General features: G+C 42.6%; 1 protein-coding gene across 2 annotated transcripts; it reads right to left on the bottom strand.

The window, feature by feature from the left end:
- Positions 1 to 2,334: 2,334 nt before the first annotated feature.
- GRSF1 (G-rich RNA sequence binding factor 1) lies at positions 2,335 to 21,150 on the bottom strand. Of its 2 annotated transcripts, none has more exons than XM_007998823.3 (10): positions 20,704 to 21,150; positions 17,767 to 17,923; positions 14,603 to 14,758; positions 13,773 to 13,916; positions 13,013 to 13,148; positions 9,941 to 10,125; positions 7,859 to 7,980; positions 6,980 to 7,115; positions 5,984 to 6,058; positions 2,335 to 2,548 (listed from the first exon to the last, which is right to left on the bottom strand). In XM_007998823.3, the coding sequence occupies exons 1-9, from the start codon at positions 21,055 to 21,057 to the stop codon at positions 6,009 to 6,011; spliced, it is 1,440 nt and encodes a 479-aa protein (XP_007997014.2). In that variant the 5' UTR covers positions 21,058 to 21,150; the 3' UTR covers positions 2,335 to 2,548; positions 5,984 to 6,008. The 2 variants fall into 2 exon arrangements, with proteins under 2 accessions (XP_007997014.2, XP_007997016.1); XM_007998825.3 differs by lacking the exon at positions 20,704 to 21,150 and adding an exon at positions 20,418 to 20,652.
- Positions 21,151 to 24,797: the final 3,647 nt, after the last annotated feature.

A 24,797-nucleotide genomic window follows, 5' to 3' on the forward strand; every position in this document is an offset into this window, starting at 1 on the left:
CTAAAACAAACAGGATGTAACACCAAAAAATAAATTTCCAAATGAGAACTGAATAAGGGCTGTTTAGGGCAGAGGACATTAACAAGGCGTGTTGATTAATAAGCAGATTCATGGCACACGATGCTGCCTTCCAAGTGGGTTTCTTATGCTTCCCCCTTCACATAACACAGAAGTAGTGAGAATTTGGAGCCTTCCTCCGAGGGAAGATTTGGTCCCCCTTCCCACGTGACAGAAGCTTCAGTTACCCACGCATAAAGGGACACACACTCTATTTCTGCTTCACTGTCTGTGTCAATATTTAGATGAGACCACAATATTCAGCAATGAGCTCCTTGGTATTTACATACTGCTTCTGAGAGTTCTCCCTTGCAGCTCCTTAAGCAGCAGCTAGGCTAAAGCAGGATATGAGCACCCTGATCATATACCCCACTCCCACTATTCTTCCTGATAGCTTTACCGCAAAGGAAGCTATAGACACAAGGAATCCAAACAGAAGAGGGAAATTCACCATCAATGCTTCCTTCAAAAGCAAACAGTGATGCAAAACACAGTCTTCTCAAATGTGGGGAGACAGTACTGTCTTCCACTTGCACGGAAATAAGATTACTTTTACTCTATTATGTGCTTCTCTTCCTTTCCCATAACTACATTCACCTTAGCAATCACTTACGTACTAGCCTACACTATGAACAAACACAAAACAGAGCATTCAAATACGTAAGATGACTTCCCAATAATAGCCACCTTTTGTACAGAAAACTCAGCCTGTAGTGCGGCAAGAAGATACACCCGTTCAACCTTACCCATCATATAGCATTTTAATGCTTTGCTTGCATTCTTTTCCCACAGATGTGCAAATAAAACTCATTAGCTTAAACCAATTGCAAATGAATTCCTCACTACCCCAATCACAGTAGACCCCACAGATCTTTTCCACAGCAAACTAGATACCAAATGTGAAAGAGAAACAAAGATCACGTTCTAACAGTTAGTACAACTACGGATGCCAGTTCTCAAGGCTTGGCATATTCAACCATATATGAAAACACATTTCCATCTAAGTAGTACTACTGACGATGTTAAGCTGGTTAAGTCATGTTCACAGGATTTAAAAGCACACACACATGAAAATTAACCCTTACTACTTATATTAATATACCAGGACTTGAGGTAATAATATATTCATAGTTGACTCACACACTCCAATAATACTCTTAGGTAATCTTCAGCCTGAAACAAGTCTTCATTTATTGACTACTTACAGTACAGTGATTTTGCATCTTAGCTAGTAATCAAAGACGGTTATGTATTAAGAGAAGACATAGTCTCTCTTCCAGATATCACCTGTCAGAAATCTGGGCAAATTTAATTTTAAGAACTAGAATTGCATCTCCTGGTGGCAGTCGTCACCCTGAGAACAGGAACAAGGCAAAGAAACTGTACAGGATTTTGATTCTCCTACACAGGTGCACATAGTTTATTAACGACTATATTTTGAAGCCAGCCATTTTGTCCAATATTTAAATTACAAGCTGTTTAATATTAAAGCAGAATGTACCGCCACATTGTGACAAAAGTACAGCTTTATCCATAAACCCTTCACACAATTATACATTAAATGCTATTATTTAAGCAAGGCACCCCTACTTGTTCTAAAATATGGGATGTACTACTCCATTAAAAAAGCAAATGAGGAGACTGGTTTTTTTCCTATCTAAAGCTGGTTTAAATTCAAGTGAAGCCATTAATTTTCTTACCAGTCTGGACTGTTCTGACATGTCACTTCACAGTTTTGAGACTAACAAACACCCTTAGGTTTACCCCAAACCAAAAAACGCCAGGGCGGGACAGTTCAGACAACTTTGAAGACTAGAATGACCCCTAAGTAGATAGGCACCAACGTTAAACGCCTTTAGCACAAGGCTTAGAAAGGCAAAACATTTCTAAAGACATAAAACCACCAAATTGTCATTTACACTCACTAAGTTGTGGTATTTATTTTTTGTTTTGATTTTTAAAAACTCCTATCTCTAAGTAATCAAATACAGCAAAATTTAAAACCATTCTGCCAAACCATACCAGTTCAAAGGTCTGAAACTCTTCTTTGCTTTGGTGAATGTTTGGTTAAAATAAATCACTGTTTTACCGCATGAGAAGTTTTACATCAGAGCACTCAATTCACAGGGGAAAAAAAAAAAAAAAAGTTACTTTTTAAATGAAAGCATTTAAAGAACACTGCTGAATATGTAGTCTTTACAATGGGTAACATATCATCTATGAAAACAAACCATTTAATCATATAAAACAAAGACCATATTTTTAAATCAGATCCTGGACAGTTTAAACAAAGATTTTAATCTGTGGTTTATTTCATAATTCCAAACTGGATCTTTCATTTCTTCTTCTAAGCAGTCCACTATGAAACTTTTCTTAGAAGCAATTAACCCAAAACACCAAAATCATTTCCCTAGCAGTTGCTGCTAATAAACTGGAACTGTATATCCCATGTCCAAGAAAGATGTGCAAATGAAATGCTTCTTGCTTCACCCTAAAAATAAAACAAAAAATGTTGCACATTTAGTCAAGATGAAAAAGGATAGTACACATTCCCATACCATTTAAAACTGCAAATTCAAATTTTTCTCCTTTCTAATTTAGTGCAAGTTATCTGATAAACCAAGTTAAAGTAAGGAAAACTAGTTAGGCATTAGTGTTTACAGGCTGGTATAAAAAACAGTTTCAGAAAATATTTTAAATAGATTTTAGCTATTATAAGTATTTAACATCACAGAATTGTGGGACTGCATATCCAAAAATAGCAACAGAAGAGGCCGGGCGCAGTGGCTCATGCCTGTAATCCCAGCACTTTGTGAGGCCGAGGCGGAAACATCATGAGGTCTGGAGATCGAGACCATCCAGGCCAACACGATGAAACCCTATTTCTACTAAAATACAAAAAATTGGTGGGGCACGGTGGCTCAAACCTGTAATCCCAGAACTCTGGGAGGTTAAGGCGGGCAGATCAGCTGAGGTCAGGAGTTCGAGACCAACCTGGACAACATGAAGAAACGCTGTCTCTACTAAAAATAAAAAATTAACCAGGTGTGGTGGCGCATGCCTGTAATCCTAGCTACTCCAGAGGCTGAGGCAAGAGAATCACTTGAACCCAAGAGGCGGAGGTTGCAGTGAGCCGAGTTCCTGCCATTGCACTCCAGTCTGGGCAACAAGAGAGAAACTCCATCTCAAAAATAAATAAAATAAAATAAAATAAAATAAAATAAAATACAAAAACTTAGCCGGGCACGGTGGTACACGCCTATAGTTCCAGCTACTCGGTAGGCTGAGGCAGAAGAATCACCTGAACCCGGGAGGCAGAAGTCACAGTGAGCAGAGATCACAGCCTGGGCGACACAGTAAGACTCCATCTCAAAAAAAGAAAAACAAAAAACAAAACAAAAAAAAAAACAAAAACAATAGAATAGGATATAGTAATAGAATGAATGCCCGTGTTTTTTTTGTTCCTTTTTTTTTTTTTTTTTTTTTTTGAGACAGTGTTTCATTCTGTCATTCAGGCTGGCTGGAATGCAGTGGCACGATCTCAGTCACTACAGCCTCCGCCTCCCAGATGCAAGTGATTCTCCTGCCTCAGCCTTCCCAGAAGCTGGAACTACAGGTGTGCACCACCACATCCAGCTAATTTGTGTATTTTTAGTAGAGACAGCGTTTCGCCATTTTGGCCAGGCTGGTCTCGAACTCCTGACCTCAGGTGTTCTGCCTGCCTCGGCCTCCTGAAGTAATGGGATTACAGGAGTAAGCCACCACACCCGGCCCCATGTGTTTTCAAGAAATCATTACAGGTAAGTGTCTCAAAAGAATGAGTCATAACATGTAGAAAAGTGACTGCAATACATCAGTAATACTTAAAATACTTTATGGGAAAAAAAAAGACACCATATATTTAATCGAGGGAAGGAAAATCAAGACGTATTAAGCAAATCTCATGGGTAAGTTAACACTATAAAATTATGTACCTCCTATGGCACAAAAAAAAATAAAATGCCATTTTAGGAAAAGGAAACAGTGACACATTAACTGTTATTTATGGATGATACACTCTGGTTTCACATATATCCTTTTAAAAATACCTTAAACCAGAAAATGCCTGGGCGTGGTGACTCACGCCTGTAATCCCAGCACTTTGGGAGGCTAAGGCTATCGGATCACTTGATGTCAGGAGTTTGAGACCAGAGTGGTGAAACCTCATCCCTACTAAGAATACGAAAATTAGCTGGATGTGGTGGAGAGTGCCTGTAATCCTAGCTACTTGGGAGGATGAGGCAGGAGAATCACTTGAACCCAGGAGGTGGGGGTTGCAGTGAGCTGAGATTGTGCCACTGCACTCCACCCTGGGCAAAAAGAGTGAGACTTCATTTCAAAAAAAATAAAAATAAAAAACCTGAGAAAATGGAAAAGGTGTTTAAATTTAAATGGGAAAATAAAAAGCTAATGCAAGTCATATATCCAGTCTACTACAATTTACAGCTACTAAAGGCAGCTATTTTTTGGCACATAGCATGATGGATGTTGGAAATTATGCATAAAAATTCTACATGGAGACAATGCTCAAAGCTATTATACAAATCATAAGGAATTATGGCTGGGCACAGTGGCTCACTCCTGTAATCCCAGCACTTTGGGAAGCCAAGGCAGGTGAATCACTTGAATCTAGGAGGCGGAGTTCGCAGTGAGCCGAGATTGTGCCACTGCAATCCAGCCTGCTCAACAAGGCAAGACTCTGTCTCAAAAAGAATAAAAAAATAGGCCAAAGAGGCTCATGCCTGTAATCCCAGCACTTTGGGAGGCCAAGGCAGGCGGATCACCTGAGGTCGGGAGTTCAAGACCAGCCATAACCAACACGGAGAAACCCCATCTCTACTAAAAATACAAAGATTAGCTGGGCGTTGTGGCGCATGCCTGTAATCCCAGCTACTCGGGAAGCTGAGGCAGGAGAATCTCTTGAACTCCGGAGGCAGAGGTCGCGGTGAGCGGAGATGTCACTACACTCCGGCCTGGGCAATGAGAGTGAAACTCTGTCTCACAAAAAAATCAATAAATAAAAATAAAAAAAAAAAAAAGCAAGAAAAAAATCATAATTAATTCTATTTCCCAGGAGAATTTTTTTTTTTGCCTCCACATCTGAGAAGCCAGAGTGAGAATTTTCATTCCTTATAGTGACACTTCAGTTATCATTAGTTTGATCTTTATTAAAAAGGAATGGTGCCAGGTGGGCTGGCTCACTCTTGTAATTCCAACACTTCGGGAGGCAAAGGCAGCAGGATCACTTAAGGCCAGAAGTTCAAGGCCATCCTGGGCAACATAGTGAGACCCTACCTCTACAAAAAATTAAAAAATTAGCTAGGCAAGGTGGTACACACCTCTGGTCCCCACTACTCAAGAGGCTGAAGTGAGAGAATCACCTGAGCCCAGAAGGTTGAAGCTGCAGTGAGCTATGATCGCACCACTGCTAGCCTGGGCAACAGAGAGAGACCTGGTCCCTAAAAAAATTTGAAAAATAAAAAGAATGGTTTCCACCATATTATAAATTAGTGAGTAGATGATTATTAGTTTATCAATACAAAATAATTTCCACGGTTATACCTCTTTTTTTTTTTTTTTTTTTTCTTTGAGTCTCATTCTATTGCCCAGGTAGGAGTGCAGTGGCACAATCTCAGCTCACTGCAACCTCTGCCTCCTAGGTTCAAGTCATTCTCCCACTTCAGCCTCCTGAGTAGCTGGGATTATAGGCACTGGCCTTCATGCCCGGTTAATTTTTGTATTTTTAGTAGACAGGGTTTCACCATGTCGGCCAGGCTGGCTCTAACTCCTGACCTCAGGTGATCCACCCACCTTGGCCTCCCAAAGTGCTGCGATTACAGGTGTTGAGCCACCGCGCCCAGCCCACAGTTTTACCTCTTAAATTTACCTTATTATCTGGAGCCCCTGAAGTCTTATTTTCCTTTTGGACATGAATTCAGGAACAGTTCAATATACCTATGATCTGAGGATAATGAGAAAGATTAGTTTTAAAAAGTTGAAAAGGGAGATCAATTTTACAGCCATTTTTCTCACAGTTCAGACAACAATTCAAACACTTTGCCCATTCCTTTCCCTAATTAAAAACAAAATTTAGGCCAGGCTCGGTGGCTCATGCCTGTAATCCCAGCACTTTGGGAGGCCAAGGAGGGAGGAACACCTAAGGAGTTCGAGCCAGCCTGGTCAATATAGTGAAACCCCATCTCTACTAAAAATACAAAAATTAGCCAGTTTGGTGGCAGGTGCCTATAGTCCCAGCTACTCAGAAGGATGTGGCAGGAGAATCATTTGAACCCAGGAGGCGGAGGTTACAGTGAGCCCAGATCACACCACTGCACTACAGACTGGGTGACAGACAACACGCCATCTCAAACAACAACAAACAAACAAAATGTAGAACGGACAAACAGGCTGGGTGCGGTGGCTCATGTCTGTAATCCCAGCACTTTGGGAAGTCGAGGCACGAGGATCATTTGAACCCAGGGGTTCGAGACCAGCCTGGCCAACATGACGAAACCTGTCTCTACTAAAAATACAAAAATGAGTCAGGCACGGTGCCGGGCACCTGTAATCCCAGCTACTCAGATGGCTGAGGCAGGAGAATTGCTTGAACTCAGGAGGCGGAGACTGCAGTGAGCCAAGATGGCACCACTGCATTCCAGCGTGGGTGACAAAAAAAAAAAGAAAGAAAGAAATTTGCAGGATAATTAGCAGACAAATAAATGTTTTTTAAATTATACTGTTTTTATCTGTTACGTTTAATTTACTAGTACTAAAAGAATACAAATTTCCCAAGGAAAAATTCTACAATCCCAAAACAGAAAGAGATACTTATAAGCAAAGACAAGCATCAAAAATGACAACGAAAGCCAAAGGCAGGACTTACGAACGTGGGACCGATCCTTGAGCATTGCTGCAACAGCATCCTCATGGGTCTCAAAGTGCACATCAGCTTCTCCAGTGGCCTTCCCGCTGGAGCTGTATTCCATGGTGATTCTAACAGGCTTGAGAGGAGCGAAAAACTAAACGACAAACAAAGGCAGTCAAGAGGAACATGATGGATGTAAGTAAACCCGCCTAGAAGTCTGGTGGCTCATCTTTCTTTCAGACTTTGATTCATACACTTGATACATTTGTTTCTAGGAAATTCCTTTTTTAAGCAGTAATATATTTATTCATCTAGTATGTCTTCTGGCTTTTCTACTTTTTCTCAGAACTCAAAGTGACATTTAAAGTACCTGCTCTCAGCGAGCACAGTGGCTCACACCTGTAACCTCAACACTTTGGGAGGCCAAGACGAGTGGATCACTTGAGGTCAGGAGATCAAGACCAGCCTGGCCAACATGGTGAAACCCCATCTCTACTGAAAATACACAAATTAACCAGGCATGGTGGCACGTGCCTGTAATCCCAGCTACTCGGGAAACTGAGGCGGGACAAATGCTTGAACCCGGGAGGCAGAAGTTGCAGTGAGCCAAGTTCAAGCCACTGCACTCCAGCCTGGGCGACACGGCAAGACTCTGTCACAAAAAAAAAAAAAAAAAAAAAAAAAAAGGGAGAGAGAGAAAAAAAAGTAATACCAAGCCATACTTTTCAGCTACAGAAAAAGCAGCAAGCCTTGCAACCAGGAAGATGCCATCTTACTATCCAAAGATAACACAGAAACACTACATATTTTCTTCTCTACCATCCCCAAATTAATACAAGTTTCATTTTAGAACTTCTGTTCAAATCTATTGAGACTCGGTATCTTACTGCCACACACGTTTATAATGTCTTGGGCATTAGCTTGGAAAGGTAATCCTCTCATGTGGACAAAATGCAGAGAAGACGTAGTTCCAAAATCAGCAGCCTCTGGAAACTTTTCTGGCACCTCCTTAGGCAATTCTGAGAGGTGGAACAGAAAGCACTGTTAAAACATAACAGTTTCAAGGGTTATTAACAGATTCTAATTAGGTATAACTTCTATGTCCAAATCCTCAATTCCTCTTAAGAGCTTTAAAAGCCAAAATGATCTGAAATTTCTGCCACTTAACAAATATCACCTGAACACCCATAAGCACTGAATGCCTCAGACCACTACCAGTTTAAGAACTTACCCCTTTCTGTAACAACAGAGAGCAGATAAAATGATTATGAATTAAACCCTAAAAGAGACTTTCTAGATTATAGGTACTAAAAAGAAAAAAAAGGAACAAAGGCTGGGCATGGTAGCTCACACTTGTAATCCCAACACCATGAAAGGCTGAAGTAGGAGAATCACTTGAGCCCAGGAGTTCGAGACCAGCCTGGGCAACACAGTGAGACACTGTCTCTACAAAAAAAAAAAAAGAGGCCGGGTGCGGTGGCTCATGCCTGTATTCCCAGCACTTTGGGAGGCTGAGGCGGGTGGATTACAAGGTCAGGAGATCGAGACCATCCTGGCTAACACAGTGAAACCCCGTCTCTACTAAAAATGCCAAAAATCAGCCGGGTGTGGTGGCGGGCACCTGTAGTCCCAGCTACTTAGGAGGCTGAGGCAGGAGAATGGCATGAACCCAGGAGGCAGAGCTTGCAGTGAGCCGAGATCCGGCCACTGCACTACAGCCTGGGCGACAGAGCAAGACTCCGTCTCAAAAATAAATAAATTAATTAATTAAAAAACGAAAAAGAAAAATAACTTAGCTGGACATGGTGATGTATGTCTATAGTTCCAGCTACTCAGGAGGCTGGGGTGGAAGAACTGCCTGAGCCCAGGAGTTCAAGGTTGCAGTGAGCCATGATTGTGCCACTGCACTCCAGAATGGGCCACAGAACAAGACCTTGTCTCAAAAAACTATATATATACATACACACACACACACATATATATAGTGACAAGATAATCCCAGGGTACCAGTTTAAAAAGTATTTATCAAACTTAAAAGATTCCAAATGTTGCTCTGAGTTAGGAATCAAAGAAATAATTAAATCCAGAAGCAAACAAAAATCCTTACTTCTGGTGGGCACAGTGGCTCATGCCTGTAATCCCAGCACTTTGGGAGGCAGAGGCGGGCGGATCCCCTGAGGTCAGTAGTTCAACACCAGCCTGGCCAACATGGGGAAACCCTGTCTCTACTAAAAATATAAAAACTAGCTGGCCACAGTGGCAGGCACCTGTACTCCCAGCTACTTGGGAGGCTGAGGCAGGAAAATGGCGTGAACTCAGGAGGCGGAGCTTGCAGTGAGCGGAGATCTCCCCACTGCACTCCAGCCTGGGCGACACGGCAAGACTCTGTCTCAAAAAAAAAAAAAAAAAAAAAAAAAATCCTTACTTCAGTCAATATTCCTGCTCATTACCCAAATCTTCCCCCATCTTAATTTAAATATTGACATTTTACTTCCTTTTATCACATTTTTACTACCCAGCTTTTGATATAGTTAATAAAAATGATTAAATTAAAAACCTAGCAAAATAATTAAGTCTTTCTGCATATACTCAAAGCATGTACTATACTCAAAGATCTATTAAATCTTTAGGCCTGGTGTGTTGGCTCACACCTGTAATTCCAGCACTTTAGGAGGCTGAAGCAGGTTGATCACTTGAGGTCAAGAGTTCCTGGCCAACATGGCGAAACCTTGTCTCTACTAAAATTATAAAAATTAGCTGGGCGTGGTGGCATGCACCTGTAGTCCCAGCTACTCAGGAGGCTAAGGCAGGAGAATCGCTTGAACCCGGGAGGTAGAGGTTGCAGTCAGCCGGGATCGCACCACTGCACTCCAGCCTGGCAACAGAGTGAGACTCTGTCTCAAAAAAAAAATTTTTTTTCGCAAAATCCAAAACATTCGAGATAGAACCAATGAGTCTCAAGAAGAGACAGGACCTTACCTATTTCCTTCTCACTTTCAAAAGCTGTCATGGGTCGAATATCCTCACTTACTTCGTGTTCTTCAAAGACCATTTCTGGCTCAGTTATATACTTAGCAGTAGGAGAAGATGCGATTTTCTTTCCCTTATGAGAACCAACATGTGTTCGAACTTCATTCCTTCTGCTTGGAAATATCTCGATGTATCTATGTCAAAGAAAAAGTGAACAGGCACAAATGGTGCAAAGTAACTTTATACTGAACTCACTTAAAATAAACATGTATACATTATATTTCCAACAGCTTATGAAACACAGGTGTCCACACAGGTGTCCAAAGATAACAGGGAAAAGTAATAATGGATGCAGATAGTAGCCCATGAAAACATAAAACAGTAGGTCACTGATTTAAGTTTTTGCACCAAGGTAACACTTTTTCTTCATACACATTTTAACAATATTTTCTACTCTGTTTTGCTTCATGAGAACTATGCTTACATTAACTGTTTACACAGAGAAAATTAATCTCATAAGGGTTTTTTAAACAGCTGGTTAACAATCTCTTGAAGCCTTGAAATTCAATTCTGTGCAAATTAATCACATCTGTATAAGATATTAAAAGTCACAGTAAAAGAAGAGCTAACTTCCCAGAACTTCACTAAAAGGCTAATGAAAATTCAAGAACTAAGTATCGATTATGACTTGCTATCACCGTGGAGGGGACTATCTATTAAACCCAAGCTTCTGGAACAATTTTTTTTTTTTTTTGAAACTTGGGTTTCTTGCTGTCACCCAAGATGAAGTGCAGTGGTGTGCACACGGCTCACTGCAGCCTCAACCTCCTAGACTCAAGTGATCTTCCTGCCTCAGCCTCCCAAGTAGCTGGAGACTACTGCCGCCTGCCACCACACACTGCTACATTTTGTATTTTTTATTTTTGTAGACATGGGTTCTTGCCATGTTGCCCAGGTTGCTCTTGAACTCCTGGGCTCAAGTGATTCTACCCACTTCAGCCTCCCAACGTGCTGGGATTACAGGTACTGGCCACCACGCCCAGCACAGTTTTCTTTTTCTTAACATGGCTTTCTAAACTAAGAGTTATAAAAATAGCTTGTGTTTACAAATCTATAAAGATTAGATGTGCACTACTTCTTAAAAAAAATCTTTGAGCCTGGACAACAAAGTGAGACACTATCTCAACAAAAGTTTTTTGTTTTTTTTTTTTTTTAATTAGCAAGGAGACCAGGTGCAGTGGCTCACACCTGTAATCCCAGTACTTTGGGAGGCTGAGGCAGGTGGATCACTTGAGCTCAGGAGTTTGAGACTAGCTTGGGCAACATGCAAAACCCCGTCTCCACAAAAATACAAGAACTAGCTGGGTGTGGTGGCATGCACCTGTAGTCCCAGCTACTTGGGAGGCTGAAGTGGGAGGACTGCTTGAGCCCAGGAGGCCACAGCTGCAGAGAGCTGTATCACTCAACTGCACTCCAGTGAGGTTAACAGAGTAAGGCTCTGTCTAAAATTAGCCAGGCATGGTGATACATGCCTGTGGTACCACCTACAAGGAAAGCTGAGGTGGGAAGACTGCTTGAGCCTAGGAGGTCAAGGTTGAAATGAGCAGTGTTTGTGCCACTGCACTCCAGCCTGGGTGACAGAGCAAGATCCTGTCTCAAGAAACTAAAAAACCTTTGAACCACTTCTATCAGTAGATCCTGAAACACTGCCTTTGGAATGGCTATTTTGTTTACTTCAAAGGAGCTGATTTAAAAGGCCAGAAAACAGCAAAAAAAGTAACCCAACAGTGATTTAACATTTGACATTTTAAACTGTACCTTCAAAGCTAAAGTTAAAACACAAACGAACCCACTTATCATCATGTGCATCATGATGTGATGTCAACATGAGATACTGTACAAGACAACCGATCTAATTTCTTCAAAAGTCAATTGCTTTTAAAAAGAGGGAGGGAATAAGTAAGGGGGATTTGCTCTAGTTCAAGAGAATCAGTGGTCAGGTGCAGTGGCTCACACCTGTAATCTCAGCGTTTAGGGAGGCCAAAGCGAGAGATCACTTGAGCCCGTGAGTTTGAGGCCAGTCAGGGCAACACAGCAAGACCCCATCTACACACACACACACACACACACACACACAGAGCGAGGTGTGGTGGCACATGCCTATAGTTCTAGCTAGTTGGTAGGGTGAGGCGAGAAGATTGCTTGAGCCCAGGAATTCAAGGCTGTAGTGAGCTATCATCATGCCACTGCACTCCAGCCTGGGTGACAGAATGAGATCCTGTGTCTTAAAAGAAAAAAATACACACACAGAGAACTATGGACATAAAAATCAAATGCAGTGTGTAGACCTTATCTGGATTCTGTTTCAAAAAAGATATTTTTGTCCGGTGTGGTGGCTCACACCTGTAATCCCAACACTTTTGGAGGCGGAGGTGGGTGGATGACTTGAGTCCGGGAGTTCTAGACCAGCCTGGCCAACATGGTAAAACCTCGTCTCTACTAAAAATACAAAACTTAGCTGGGCGTGGTGGGGCATGCCACTAGTTCCAGCTACTCGGGAGGCTGAGGCAGGAGGATCACTTGAACCTGGGAGGCAGAGAGAGGTTGCAGTGAGCCAAGATCGTGCCACTGCACTCCAGCCTAGGCAGCAGAGCGAGACTCCGTTGCCAAAAAAAAAAAAAAAAGGATATTTTTGGTATAAATGGAAAAATGTTATGAACTGTTATTAGATAACATATTATTGATAACGGTGTTAGATATAACATTGAAATTATGTAAAAAAATTTTTTTTTACAGATGCATACTAAAAAAAAACCAGATGAAGCAAATATAACAGATGTTATATTTTATATATAAATGTGTTAATCTAGCTGCTCTAGGTACACTGTCTATGGGTTAGTCCTGCTCCACAATGAGCAGTCAAAAAAAAATTGTTAATCTAAATTATGGGCATTTGATGGCTCACTACACTACTCTCTCTACTTTTCTATGTTTGGATAACTTTACAGTCATATTACAGCACATTCGTCAAAATGACTTGATGTGTGACAGTTGTGCATCATTAGTATCTGCTTTACTCACCGATTACCAATTTCTTCCCTGTGTTTCAACAGGGCTTGGTTGGCCATTTCTGGTTCTTCAAATTGCACATAGGCTTCCCCTGTTTTTCGTCTCCCTCTGTAGTCCATCACAAAAGTAATGTCAACTATATTCAGTCCTAGAACACGAAAAGATTTTAGTGCTACTAGCAGGTTTCTTTATCCTTAGAATTAACACCATCATTCAAATACTAATAAAATTTTTATTCTGTTTTGCCAGTCCCAAAACTGAATACATGCTTGATAGGAAAAAATTTATTATGCAGTCAAAAGTCAGTAACACCTACATACCCGTATCTCCAGAATAGGAAGGGTCCAAGAAGCCCACTCAAAACATACAATTCTCCCCACCATTTTTTTTTTTTTTTTTTTTGCTGCTAATTATATACTAGGAAACAATAGACATCATAGACTTCACTGCTAATGGTTCTAGGAATTATATAATACCTTTAAATTATATAAATTGTTATTGTCTTACACAAATATAGCCAATTATGAGAAGTTACTTCCTTCAATAGTAAAACCCTCACGAAATTATTTTGAAATCTGACTTCCCTCCTAAAATCTGCCTGATAGAAAACACATATAAAATCTATAAATATTAGAAATTTAAGTGAAGAGCTCTCCCCTAAAGAACCTAATATAACTGCATGCTATTGCCCAGAAAGAGGCTCATCTCAGATATAGAAGATAACAAGGGGAAAAAGATATGAGCTCCCAAGCATAATATAACTGCAAAGTACCTGCAAAGAAATCTACAATGTCTTTCTCATTGCAACTGTAAGGAAGTCCTCTCAAACGAACCACACCATCATTTACCACAGGTGAAGATTTGACCTGCAAGCTCTTCATTAAGGCATCCACATCTTCATTGTTTATCTCATACACTACGAAGAAAAAATACAAAAGGGATGAAAATTTACATAACAAAGGAACAAACCCATTTAAAAAAATCATTACAACTTGGTGGGTTATCCAAGAATTCAAAAACTAATTCTTTTAATCTTTATGCACTTCTCTAGAGAAAATAACAAATGACATTTATCGCATATTTACCATGCAAGCATAACTTCTTTAATTCTCACAGCTTGTAAGATACTTGTCAGCCGGGTACAGTGGCTCATGCCTGTAATCCCAGAACTTTGGGAGGCCAAGGCAGGTGGATCACCTGAGGTCAGGAGTTTGAGACCAGCCTGACCAATATGGTAAAACCCCATCTCTAATAAAAATACAAAAATTAGCTGGCTATCATTCGCCTGTAGTCCCAGCTACTTGGGAGGCTGAGACAGGAGAATTGCTTGAACCCAGGAGGTAGAGGTTGCAGTGAGCTGAGATCACGCCACTGCACTCCAGCCTGGGTGACAGAGCGAGACTCCATCCCGAAAAAAAAAAAAAGATTAACTTGGTCAATATTCTCATACGCAAGTTTATCTATGTTTTATTCTCACAACCTATAAAAGAATGCATTCATACAATCTAAATACTTCATTATTAAGGATCAAATAAAAACTGCCTTGAAAAGTATAAAACCTAATGCAATGAACCCAAAATGTCAAAATCTGACTTCACATACCTTCCACATACCGCTGGCCCATGTACATGCGGTGCTTCTCTAAGGCTTTCTGCACATCCTGCTCTGACTCCATTTCAATTAAGGCATCACCCCTTCGTTTCCCATCTCTATTTAGAAGGAAATGTATTCCATTCTCACCGTTGCGGATTCTGCAGTCTAAAAGTGTATGAGTAAAATCAATTGAAAACAGAAATCAAACTTTTAGCTCAATTATGTAAGTCACAAGAATGCAATTTTCCAACAAACCAGGAAACAAGTGTCATATTCCTTACACAAATCCCCATCTCTTAAGCCATCCAAACACCAATAAGAATTTAGTCTCTAAAACCTTCCAAGTAGAAAAGATAAGCAAATCTTAGCACAGAAGCTTATGATCTCCTTCCTGATTATTAAATGGCAAATAAGGATAGGCCCAACACAAAATTCATTATTTCTATTCCAATGTTTCTACAATCACTTAAGGAAATATAATATAGTTAAATTCATAGATAAGTGTCTTCCTTTAAAATCATATCCATAGGACTCTAAAGAATTTCCTCTAAGAATAATTTTATTACCATAATTTAATTTTTTTTTGTTTTTGTAGAAAGGGGGGTCTCATTTTGTTGCCCAGGCTGGTCTTGAACTCTTGGGCTTAAGTAATCCTCCCACCTTAGCCTCCCAAAGTGCTGGGATTACAGGCATCAGCCACCACGCCTAGCCTTTTTGCCCTTTTCATACTGCATACTTTTTATAATGGGAGTAAGTCCAAGATGTAAGTGGCCAAGAAGCTTTAAAAAATGTTTGACCAGGCTCACTCCAGGCATACTGCCTAGGAGTTACTCCTGCTCCACAAGGAGCAGCTAACAAAATTAATGAAATAGCCAGGCGTGGTGGCTCACGCCCATAATCCCAGCACTTTGAGAGGCCAAAGTGGTGGATCATCTGAGGTCAGGCGTTTGAGACCAACCTGGCCAACATGGCGAAACCCTGTCTCTACTACAAATATAAAAATTAGCCAGGCATAGTGGCAGGTGCCTGTAGTCCCAGCAACTCAGGAGGCAGAGGCAGGAGAATCGTTTGAACCCAGGAGGCGGAGGTTGCAGTGAGTCGAGACTGCGCAAGACTGCACTCCAGCCTAGGTGACAGAGCGAGACTCCATCTCAAAAAAAAATAATAAAAAACAAATCATAGTCAGATACAGAAACTAAAAAAAATCCCAGATACATAAACTCTCCAAACATGGTACTAAGAGAACTTTATTCCTTGATACTAAGTGACCTTCTATTCCAAATGTCTGTATTACATAAATAGTCACTCTTAATTCCATACTTCCACTGACAGGCTTGACTTTTTGATATGTATATGTTAATACCACAGAGAAAAATAATTTCAAACCATGCAATTTTGTTTTTTAACTTTTATTCAGTACATGTACAGGACTGTTACACAGGTAAACCACGTGTTACAGGAGGCTTGGTATACAGATCATGTAGTTACCCAGGTAGGAAGCATAGTACCCAATAGCTTTTATTTTTCTTTTTGAGAAGAGTCTTTATCTCTGTTGCCAAGGCTGGAATGCAGTGGTGTGATCTCAGCTCACTGCAACCTCCTCCTCCTGGATTCAAGCGATTCTCCTGCCTCAGCCTCCCGGGTAGCTGGGACTATGGGAGCGTGCCACCATACCTGGCTAATTTTTTTTGTATTTTTAGGAAAGATGGGGTTTCACCGTGTTAGCCAGGATGGTCTCGATCTCCTGACCTCGTGATCCGCCTGCCTCGGCCTTCCAAAGTGTTGGGATTACAGGTGTGAGCCACTGCACCCGGCCCCGATAGGTATTTTTTAATCCTCTCCCCCATCCTCAAGTTGGCCCTGGTGTCTGTTGTTCCCCTTTGTGTCCATGTGTTCTCATTGTTTAGCTCCCACTTGTAAGTGAAAACATACAGTATTTAGTTTAATGTTCCATGTTAGTCTGCTTAGGATAATGGTCTCCAGCACCACCCACATTGCTGCAAAGGATATAATCTCGTTCTTTGTTATGGCTGCATAATATTCCATCATACCAGCCAGGCACAGTGGCTCAGGCCTATAATCCTAGCACTTAGGGAGACAGGCAGATCATGAGGTCACGAGGTCAGGAGATCGAGATCATCCTAGCTAACACAGTGAAACCCCGTCTCTACCAAAAACACAAAAAATTAACCGGGCATGGTGGTGATCGCTACTAGGGAGGCTGAGATAGGAGAATGTCATGAACTCAGGAGGCAGAGCTTGCAGTGAGCCAAGATCGTGCCACTGCACTCCAGCCTGGGTGACAGAGCAAGACTCTGTCTCAATAAATAAATAAAATTCCATTATACTATGTAGTCTTAACATTACATATTATAAATTAATATATAACATTAATAATTATATTATTATATAATATATATTTATATATAATCATAAATTATATAGTATTAACTAAACATAATTACATATAATTATATATTATATAATATAAAACTTATGTTACATATAAATATTAACATATCACTAATAATTATATAATTAATTATATAATAAATGTATAATTATCAATATATTAATATATAAATAATATATTAAGATACAAATTATATATATGCTATATATAAATTATATATATAATAGGCCTGAGCCTGTTATATATGTAAAAGTTAATAAATTATATATTATATTACATATATTAACTAATTATGTTAATATATTCATTAATATATTTATATTACATATCATATATCAATTATATATTAATATATTAGCATTAAATAACTTTTGTTGCATTCAAAGTCTTTATATATATGTAAACTGAGACAGTCTCACAGTGTTGCCCAGTATGATATGGAATTACTGGCCTCAAGCTATCTTCCCACCTTGGCCTCCCAAAGTGCTGGGATTACAGGCCTGAGCCACTGCCCCTGGCCCAAAGTCTTTCAATTTGTTACATACTGCAAACAGTACACATGGTATCACTTGGTATATGCAACCAACCAGAATGAGACAGTTCCCAACCATCAAAAAGGAAGTTGACAGTGTAGTCTCATGTGGATTTGTAGCACTACCTTTTACTCAGACAAAATCACATACTTAAAATATACCTATCTGCTTGTGAGAAACAATATAAGGAAAAATAAATAAATAAATAAAACATACATAAAATATACCTGAGAAAAAGTTAAGCACATCTTCCATAGTGCATGACCAGGGCAGTCCTTGAGCTCGAATGAGATAGACATCATCCACTTCCTCTTCTAACTTGGATGGGGCCAATTCATACTCAGGCGGTGGTGGAAGGTCTTCCAGGTAAGTAGTTTTGGACTCCTTCCAAGGGAAATGAAGAATTGTAAAAATAGTTACATTTACAGGTAAAAAATGTAAAAAAAAAAAAAAATTGTTAGAAAATGTTTATTCTACAAACTAATATTCTAGATATTATTTCAGAGGCAAAAAGTAAACTTCACCAATCTAACCCATCCTGCTTTGGCTTAAATTGTACATCCAAAAGCCGTAAGCAGGTATATCCTAAAGGTTTGGCAGGACATAAATTTCATGCAGGGTTTGTTTTAAAATTCATCGACCCCAAATTATAGCTAACAATAGTGTAGTTAAGGCAACACAAGAAAGGTCCCAACAATTTGACAAATATTTGATTGCCCCTACACACAGTGTTTGCCCTCATCTGAAATAGCTATCTAGAATACGACAAGCATACAAGATGAGACGCTGAGTGCTATAATTACGATACAAAATATTACAGGAATTCAAATCAGAGGACTAACAGAAGAATCAGGACGTGACATGAGATGGGCCTTGAAGGAAGGACAGAATTGTTAGAAGGATATAAAAGATAAGATATTCCAGTTTGAAGGTGAGAGAAAGAAGCAGTACAACCAAAGGACCATTTGAAAAACAGCAATTAATTCCAATTAATTCCGTTTAAATTACGAGCCAAAGAAGGTGACCTGGCAAAAGGAAGCTGGTACCATAGAGCAGAGGGCCTTGAGTGTGGAGCTCAACGTGTGTCCTTCACTTGGTAGGCAAAGGGAATTTAACAAAAGACACTGAGGACTGTGTAAATCAACAAGATAGGACGCCTTGGGAAGATTCCTCTGTCAGCTGGTATGCCAGATCAAGTGATTAAGGGAAAGATCTTAAAGGAACAGCAGCAGTGTGAGGCTAAAGACTTGTAAAGTCTCTTTTATCGGATTAAGTAAAACTGGAATTTATTAAGAATCCACCAAGCACTACAACCATAACCTAAGAAGACAACTCAGGCTTTAAGACTTGCACTCTACTGGGCTAGGTGTGGTGGCTAACGCCTGTAATCCCAACACTTTAGGAGGACAAGGTGGGCGAGTCACGATGTCAGGAGTTCAAGACCAGCCTGGCCAACATGGTGAAACCCCATCTCCACTAAAAATACAAAAAATTAGCCCGGTGTAGTGGCGTATGCCTGTAATCCCAGCTACTCGGGAGGCTGAGGCAGGAGAATCGCTTGAACCCGGGGGCTGGAGGTTTCAGTGAACTGAGATCTCAGCATTTCGCTCCAGCCTGGGCTACAGATCAAGACTCCGTCTCAAAAAAAAGAAAAAAAAGACGGCACTCTACTGGACTAAGGACAGAGATATCTTTGTACTATCTATCATTTTTTTTTGAGACGGAGTTACGCTCTTGTCGCCCAGACTAGAGTGCAACGGCGCAATCAGCCTCCCGAGTAGCTGGGATTACAGGCGCCTGCCACCATGCCCGGCTTTTTTGCGTTTTTTAGTAGAGATGGAGCTTCACCATGTTGGTCAGGCTGGTATCGAACTCCTGACCTCAGGTGATCCGCAGCCTCCCAAAGTGCCGGGCCCGGCCCTATCTATAATTTTCATGAAGGCTTAATGTTTAGTTTTAAGGAATAAATGTAAGCAGTGTCTAACACACAGATGCTTTACAGATACCACTGCCTCAATTTCACAGAAAAAAAAAAAGAGAAGCTAGCTCACAAAGGTTTATGAGAGATTGTTTTGTTGTGGTTTTTGTAGACAACTTTCCCTATTTTTCCAGAATTCCATAAGCATCACAAGCTTTTACAGAGAAAGGCAGCGGAAAGTATTGGGCCAGGATTCTAATCAATTAGCTCAGCCACTGGCAGACAGCAGCCATGCTGATGAGCCTCCCAGTCTCCCTAAATTAAAGGAGAAGCACAAATTGAATTCAGATAAATATGACCCAAAGAATCAGGGGCTGGGTAGTTAAAAAGTGTGCAGACACTTCCCAGACGCCACATAACAATAAGAGAAAGGTTCATCTGCAAGGCACAAAATATTTGCAATCTGAGTTAAGTACATACCGACTTTTCTAAAAAATAAAGAAAAAATGGAAAGGAAAACATTGTAAATTCATTCCTGGGACCCCAAATTGTGTCCTCAACCCTCAACGCTCCCTCCCCTTCACCCCCTCCCACCAACAGCTAAACCTCCAAACTGCTTTCCCAGACGAGGCGACACACAGTCCTAAAAGACCTTCTGAACGAGTGGAGTTGCAGAGGTTACCTTCAGTAAACCGGGACAGCTCGTCTTTCCCTGGGGACAGGACAGGGAAGGGCGCGATGGGGACAGGTTCCTTCCCTACAAGCCAGCCCACGCAACTGTGTGCGCGCACCTTCTCAGCCGCGGCCGACCGAGAGGCGCCGAGGGCCGCCCAGGCCTAGCGCTCAGGCTGCACGGAAACCCCGAACCCTCGGCGGGCTCCGGCCTCGCAACTTCACAACCTGCCGGCGGAAAGCAAGAGGGATGCGAGATGGGCGCGTCAGCAGCCTCACGAAACCTACCATGGGCCCGGCGGGGAACAAGGCCTCAACATTCACCCCAGCCACACTTAAACTGCCCAACAGACCCAGAATCGAGAGGAGAACAAATCAAGGAGAAAACCCGACGCCTAGGAGAGCTTCCCTTGTTCCGGGGCCCAATAGGAGCACAGGGCTGACGGGGGAGGGTGTGCGGCGCTTGTCGCGGATCCCCGGGCGCGCCAGCGAGGTGCACACGGAGGGGCGCGGGGGCGCGTGCGCGCAGCCCGGGACGGGGTCTAGAGCCAGGTCCCTAGCGGCGCCCACGTACCTGGCTGTAGCTACGCGTCGGGCCCGCGGCCGCCGCCAGCGACTGCGGCAGCAGAGGGGCACGGAGGGCAGGGTAGGCCGCGGCGGCCGCCGCCGCGGCAGAGGTGGCCACAGGGGAAGGCCCCGCCAGCCTCCCGGGAGGCACAGGCCCGGTCTGGAGGCCACGCGTCTGGGAGGCAGCGGCCGCGGCGGCCCCGAGCAGCAGCAGCAGGCGGCGGCGGCCCGAGACGCCCGACGGGATAGAGCCAGCGGCAGAGTAGAAGGGCAGGCAGGCGGCGCCAGTGCGCCGGCAGCTGCTGCAGTTACAGCCGCAGCCCCGGAGCAGTGCCCCGAGTACCCAGCGCGTGCCGGCCATGGACTCCGGAGGCGGCGTGGGGCCTGTAGGCAGCTGCGGCTGCAGCGCGAGTGGAGCGGAAGTGGAATCCAGGGCCGGTTGGGGGTGGGGGTGCCGGGCACATGCGCCGCGGGCACTGGGGGCCGCGGTGAGTCGAAAGAGGCGGAGGAGAGCGCGACGCTCCGCCCAGTCTCCGCCCTTAGGGCGGGGCTGCCCATAGCTTGGGAGGGGCCCCGGGAAGCGGGTGCAGTCGATCTGCCCTTTTTTCAGGCGGGGTAAACTGAGGCCCAAAGAAAGTGAGGCTTGGGGCCGGGCACAGTGGCTCATTCCTGTAATTCTAGCACTTTGGGAGGCCGAGGTGGGCGGATTTCCTGAGCTCAGGAGTTTGAGACCAACCTAGGCATCACGGTGAAACCCCGTCTCTACTAAAATACAAAAGGTTAGGCCGGGTGTAGTGGCTCACGCCTGTAATCCCAGCACTTTAGGAGGCCAACGGAGGGGGAGCGGATCACCTGAGGTCAGGAGTTCAAGACCAGCCTGGCCAACATGGTGAAACTGTGTCGCTACTAAAAATACAAAAATTACCCGGGTGTGGTGGCGGGCTCCTGTAATCCCAGCTACTCAGGAGGCTGAGGCAGGAGAAATGCTTGAACCCAGGAGGCAGAGATTGCAGTGAGCCAAGATCATGCTACTGCTCTCCAGCCTGGGCGACATAGTGAGATGCCATCTCAAAAAAAAAAAAAAAAAAAAGGGCCATCCTGCTCTGGGTAGAGCTGAGACCTATATCACAGGTCTGTGCCACCCCAAGATGTGCCACCGAAACCCGTGGTGTGAGCGGCTAAAGAACCCTTTCTGAAAGGAATTGTGATACTCTGGTTATAAAAAAAATCATTGGGATAATATCAGAGATTTGGTACCTCCAAAATTTGAGATATGTGAGGAAGGAGAGCATTCTTTGTTGTTTTAAAATGAAATACAGGCACGGCGTGGTGGCTCATGCCTATAATCCCAGCACTTTGGGAGGCTGAAGTGAGTGGATCACTGGATCCCAAGAGTTGTGGACCAGCCTGGGCAACATAGGGAGACCCCGTCTCTACAAAAAATAAAAAAAGCCGGGCATGATGGCCTGGGCCTGTAGTCCCAACTACTTGGGAGGCCGATTGCTTCAGCCCAGGAGGTGGAGGCTGCAGTAAACTATAATTGCCACCACTGAACTCCAGCCTGGGTGACACAGTGAAACTCTGTCACTAAAAAAATAAAACATATATATTTATTATGTACTGATCACGCACATAACAAAGGTGAACCCTCCCCTAATGAAACTGTATTCACAAGGGAACACAGAGATTTGCACACACACACACACACAGACTGGTTGTGCAGCTTTCCTCCTCCTGAGACCAGGACCTGTCAAAGACAAGCAAAAGGAAGTTGTTAGAGTAAAAAATAAGAGAAAGTTAGTATTTTTAAAAACTTCTTACTGTGGAAAATATCAAACAGAAGAACAGAATGAATTTCCAGAACTTCATAAATTGTCAACACTTTTCAATCTTGCTTCATCTATCCCCTGCCACCATCTTCCAAACTTTATTTTCTTTGCTAGAATATTTTAAAGCAATGGGTATTACATTTAAAGTTTGACTTGTTTAACCTGTACTACTTTTAGGTAAGGAAAGTTCAGTATTTCTTAGAAAACCCTTTCCCCAACCAAAAAACAAAGAACAAGAAAAAAATTGACAGACTTGGCTCTATGAACCTGCAGTATTAAAGAGAAGGGGACTCAGTTTTCTTTTTTGGGTTAAAATACAGTCCAACAGAGAGTATTGTCATTTTTGTACAAAAACAGGGACAAAAGAAAAGGCAACAGTGCAAATACTCCATCTTCCAGGAAGGGAGGCTGGGATGCCTTAGTGTTAAAATGACAAAAGAAAAGCCCAGAGGAGGAACCATGATCCCTCAGAGGAGTCCCAAAAATGTCCAAGAACAGCCTTGCTGTGAGAGGGGGTGTGGGAAGGGCAGGCCCCCAAGAGAGAGGTCCCCACATCCTCTGGCTAGAGACTAGGCCCGGGCCCCACTCATGCCACCAGCCCTCACCTCCCTTTGGGGTAAGAGCAGGTGCTGAGGTTAGGCTGGTTTTTGTTCCCGACTACTACTTTGTGATTTGTTCTTGGATACCTGGAAAGGGGCCAATTGAGGCCTCAGGGGTTGAGGCCCCTCTGGAACTGTGGTTCCTAGGAATGGGCTTGGACATAGAAGCCACTGGATGTCTCTTCCCTGAACAGTAATTTTGTTTGTCAGTAACCCTGTAACTTCACAAGGAAAACAAAGAACAGGCTAGTCTTCCCCGCCCCAGCCAAAAAAGAGAAGGGGGTTTCTTCATCTGCAAGATTTGGGAATCCTAGAGTTATTTATTTATTTAGAGATAGGGTTTTGCTTTTTTGCCCTAGCTGGGGTGCAGTGGTGGGAATATGACTCACTGTAGCGTTGACCTCCTGGGTTCAAGTAATCCTCCTGCCTCAGCCTCCCAAAGTGCTTGAGATTACAGGCATGAACCACCACGCCTGGCCTATTTTTCTTTTCATAAGCCTCCCTTTTAAGAAGGAAAATGGGTTAGCCCTTCTTAACAGATCATCACTACAAATAACAGGTTGCTGATGTATTAGAGACTCTGCCTATATTTACTCTTGCCCTCATTTTCTTAATAGCAGCAGTCGTCATCTATAACATAAAAATCTGAGTGGATTGGAAACTTAAATAGATAGAAATTCTGTACTTTATAATCAGGAGGGTAAATAATAAGAGGCAGCCTGGGCAACCTGGCAACATCCTGTATCTACTAAAAAAACACAAAAAAGTAGCTGGGCGTGGTGGCACCTGCCTGTGGTCCCAAAAAGTCATACACTCTCTCGCAGCACAGACTAACCCTAAAACCGGAGTCCACAAGGTTGAGGCTTCAGTGAGCCTATATCACACCACTGCACTCCAGCACTCCAAGGTAACACCTGCCAACCTCATGACAGACACCCTGTCTCAAAAGTAAATAAATAAATAAAATTAAACTATAAGAGGTCATTGGTTTGGACTGAGCTCTTCTACTAGGCCCAAAAGACCAAATCAAAATGAAGTTACTCACTTTGCACAAGACCAAGTTGAAACTAAGTTTATTTGACCTTCTAAGTAATCAGGAGAGACAGATAAAGGCCAAATCCTCGAACAGACTCGTGGTAGCTGGCAGGATAAGGAAGTCCCCTCTGCTTTTACCTTTATAGGGAAAACACCTGAAACAACCAATCTGCTTTGTGTTCTCTGTTTTTACTTTCCTTGGCCCTTTTCTATCTACAAACCCAGCCTCCTTTGTTCAGCTCATCAAAACACTCACTCTACTTTATAGAGTGAGATGTTTCTATTCTAGAATAGAAAATAAGTCAATTAAGATTTGTATGGGCCGGGCGCGGTGGCTCACGCCTGTAATCCCAGCACTTTGGGAGGCCGAGGCGGGCGGATCACAAGGTCAGAAGATCCACACCACGGTGAAACCCCGTCTCTGCTAAAAATACAAAAACTTAGACAGGCGCGGTGGCGGGCCCCTGTAGTCCCAGCTACTCAGGAGGCTGAGGCAGGAGAATTGCTTGAACCCAGGAGGCAGAGGTTGCCGTGAGCTGAGATCGTGCCAATGCATTCCAACCTAGGTGACAAGAACGAAATTCTGTCTTAAAAAAAAAAAAAATTGTAAAAGGCACGTGTGGTGGCTCATGCCTGTA

Source organism: Chlorocebus sabaeus, chromosome 7 (genome assembly GCF_047675955.1).
Source record: "Chlorocebus sabaeus isolate Y175 chromosome 7, mChlSab1.0.hap1, whole genome shotgun sequence".
Classification (NCBI taxonomy): domain Eukaryota; kingdom Metazoa; phylum Chordata; class Mammalia; order Primates; family Cercopithecidae; genus Chlorocebus; species Chlorocebus sabaeus.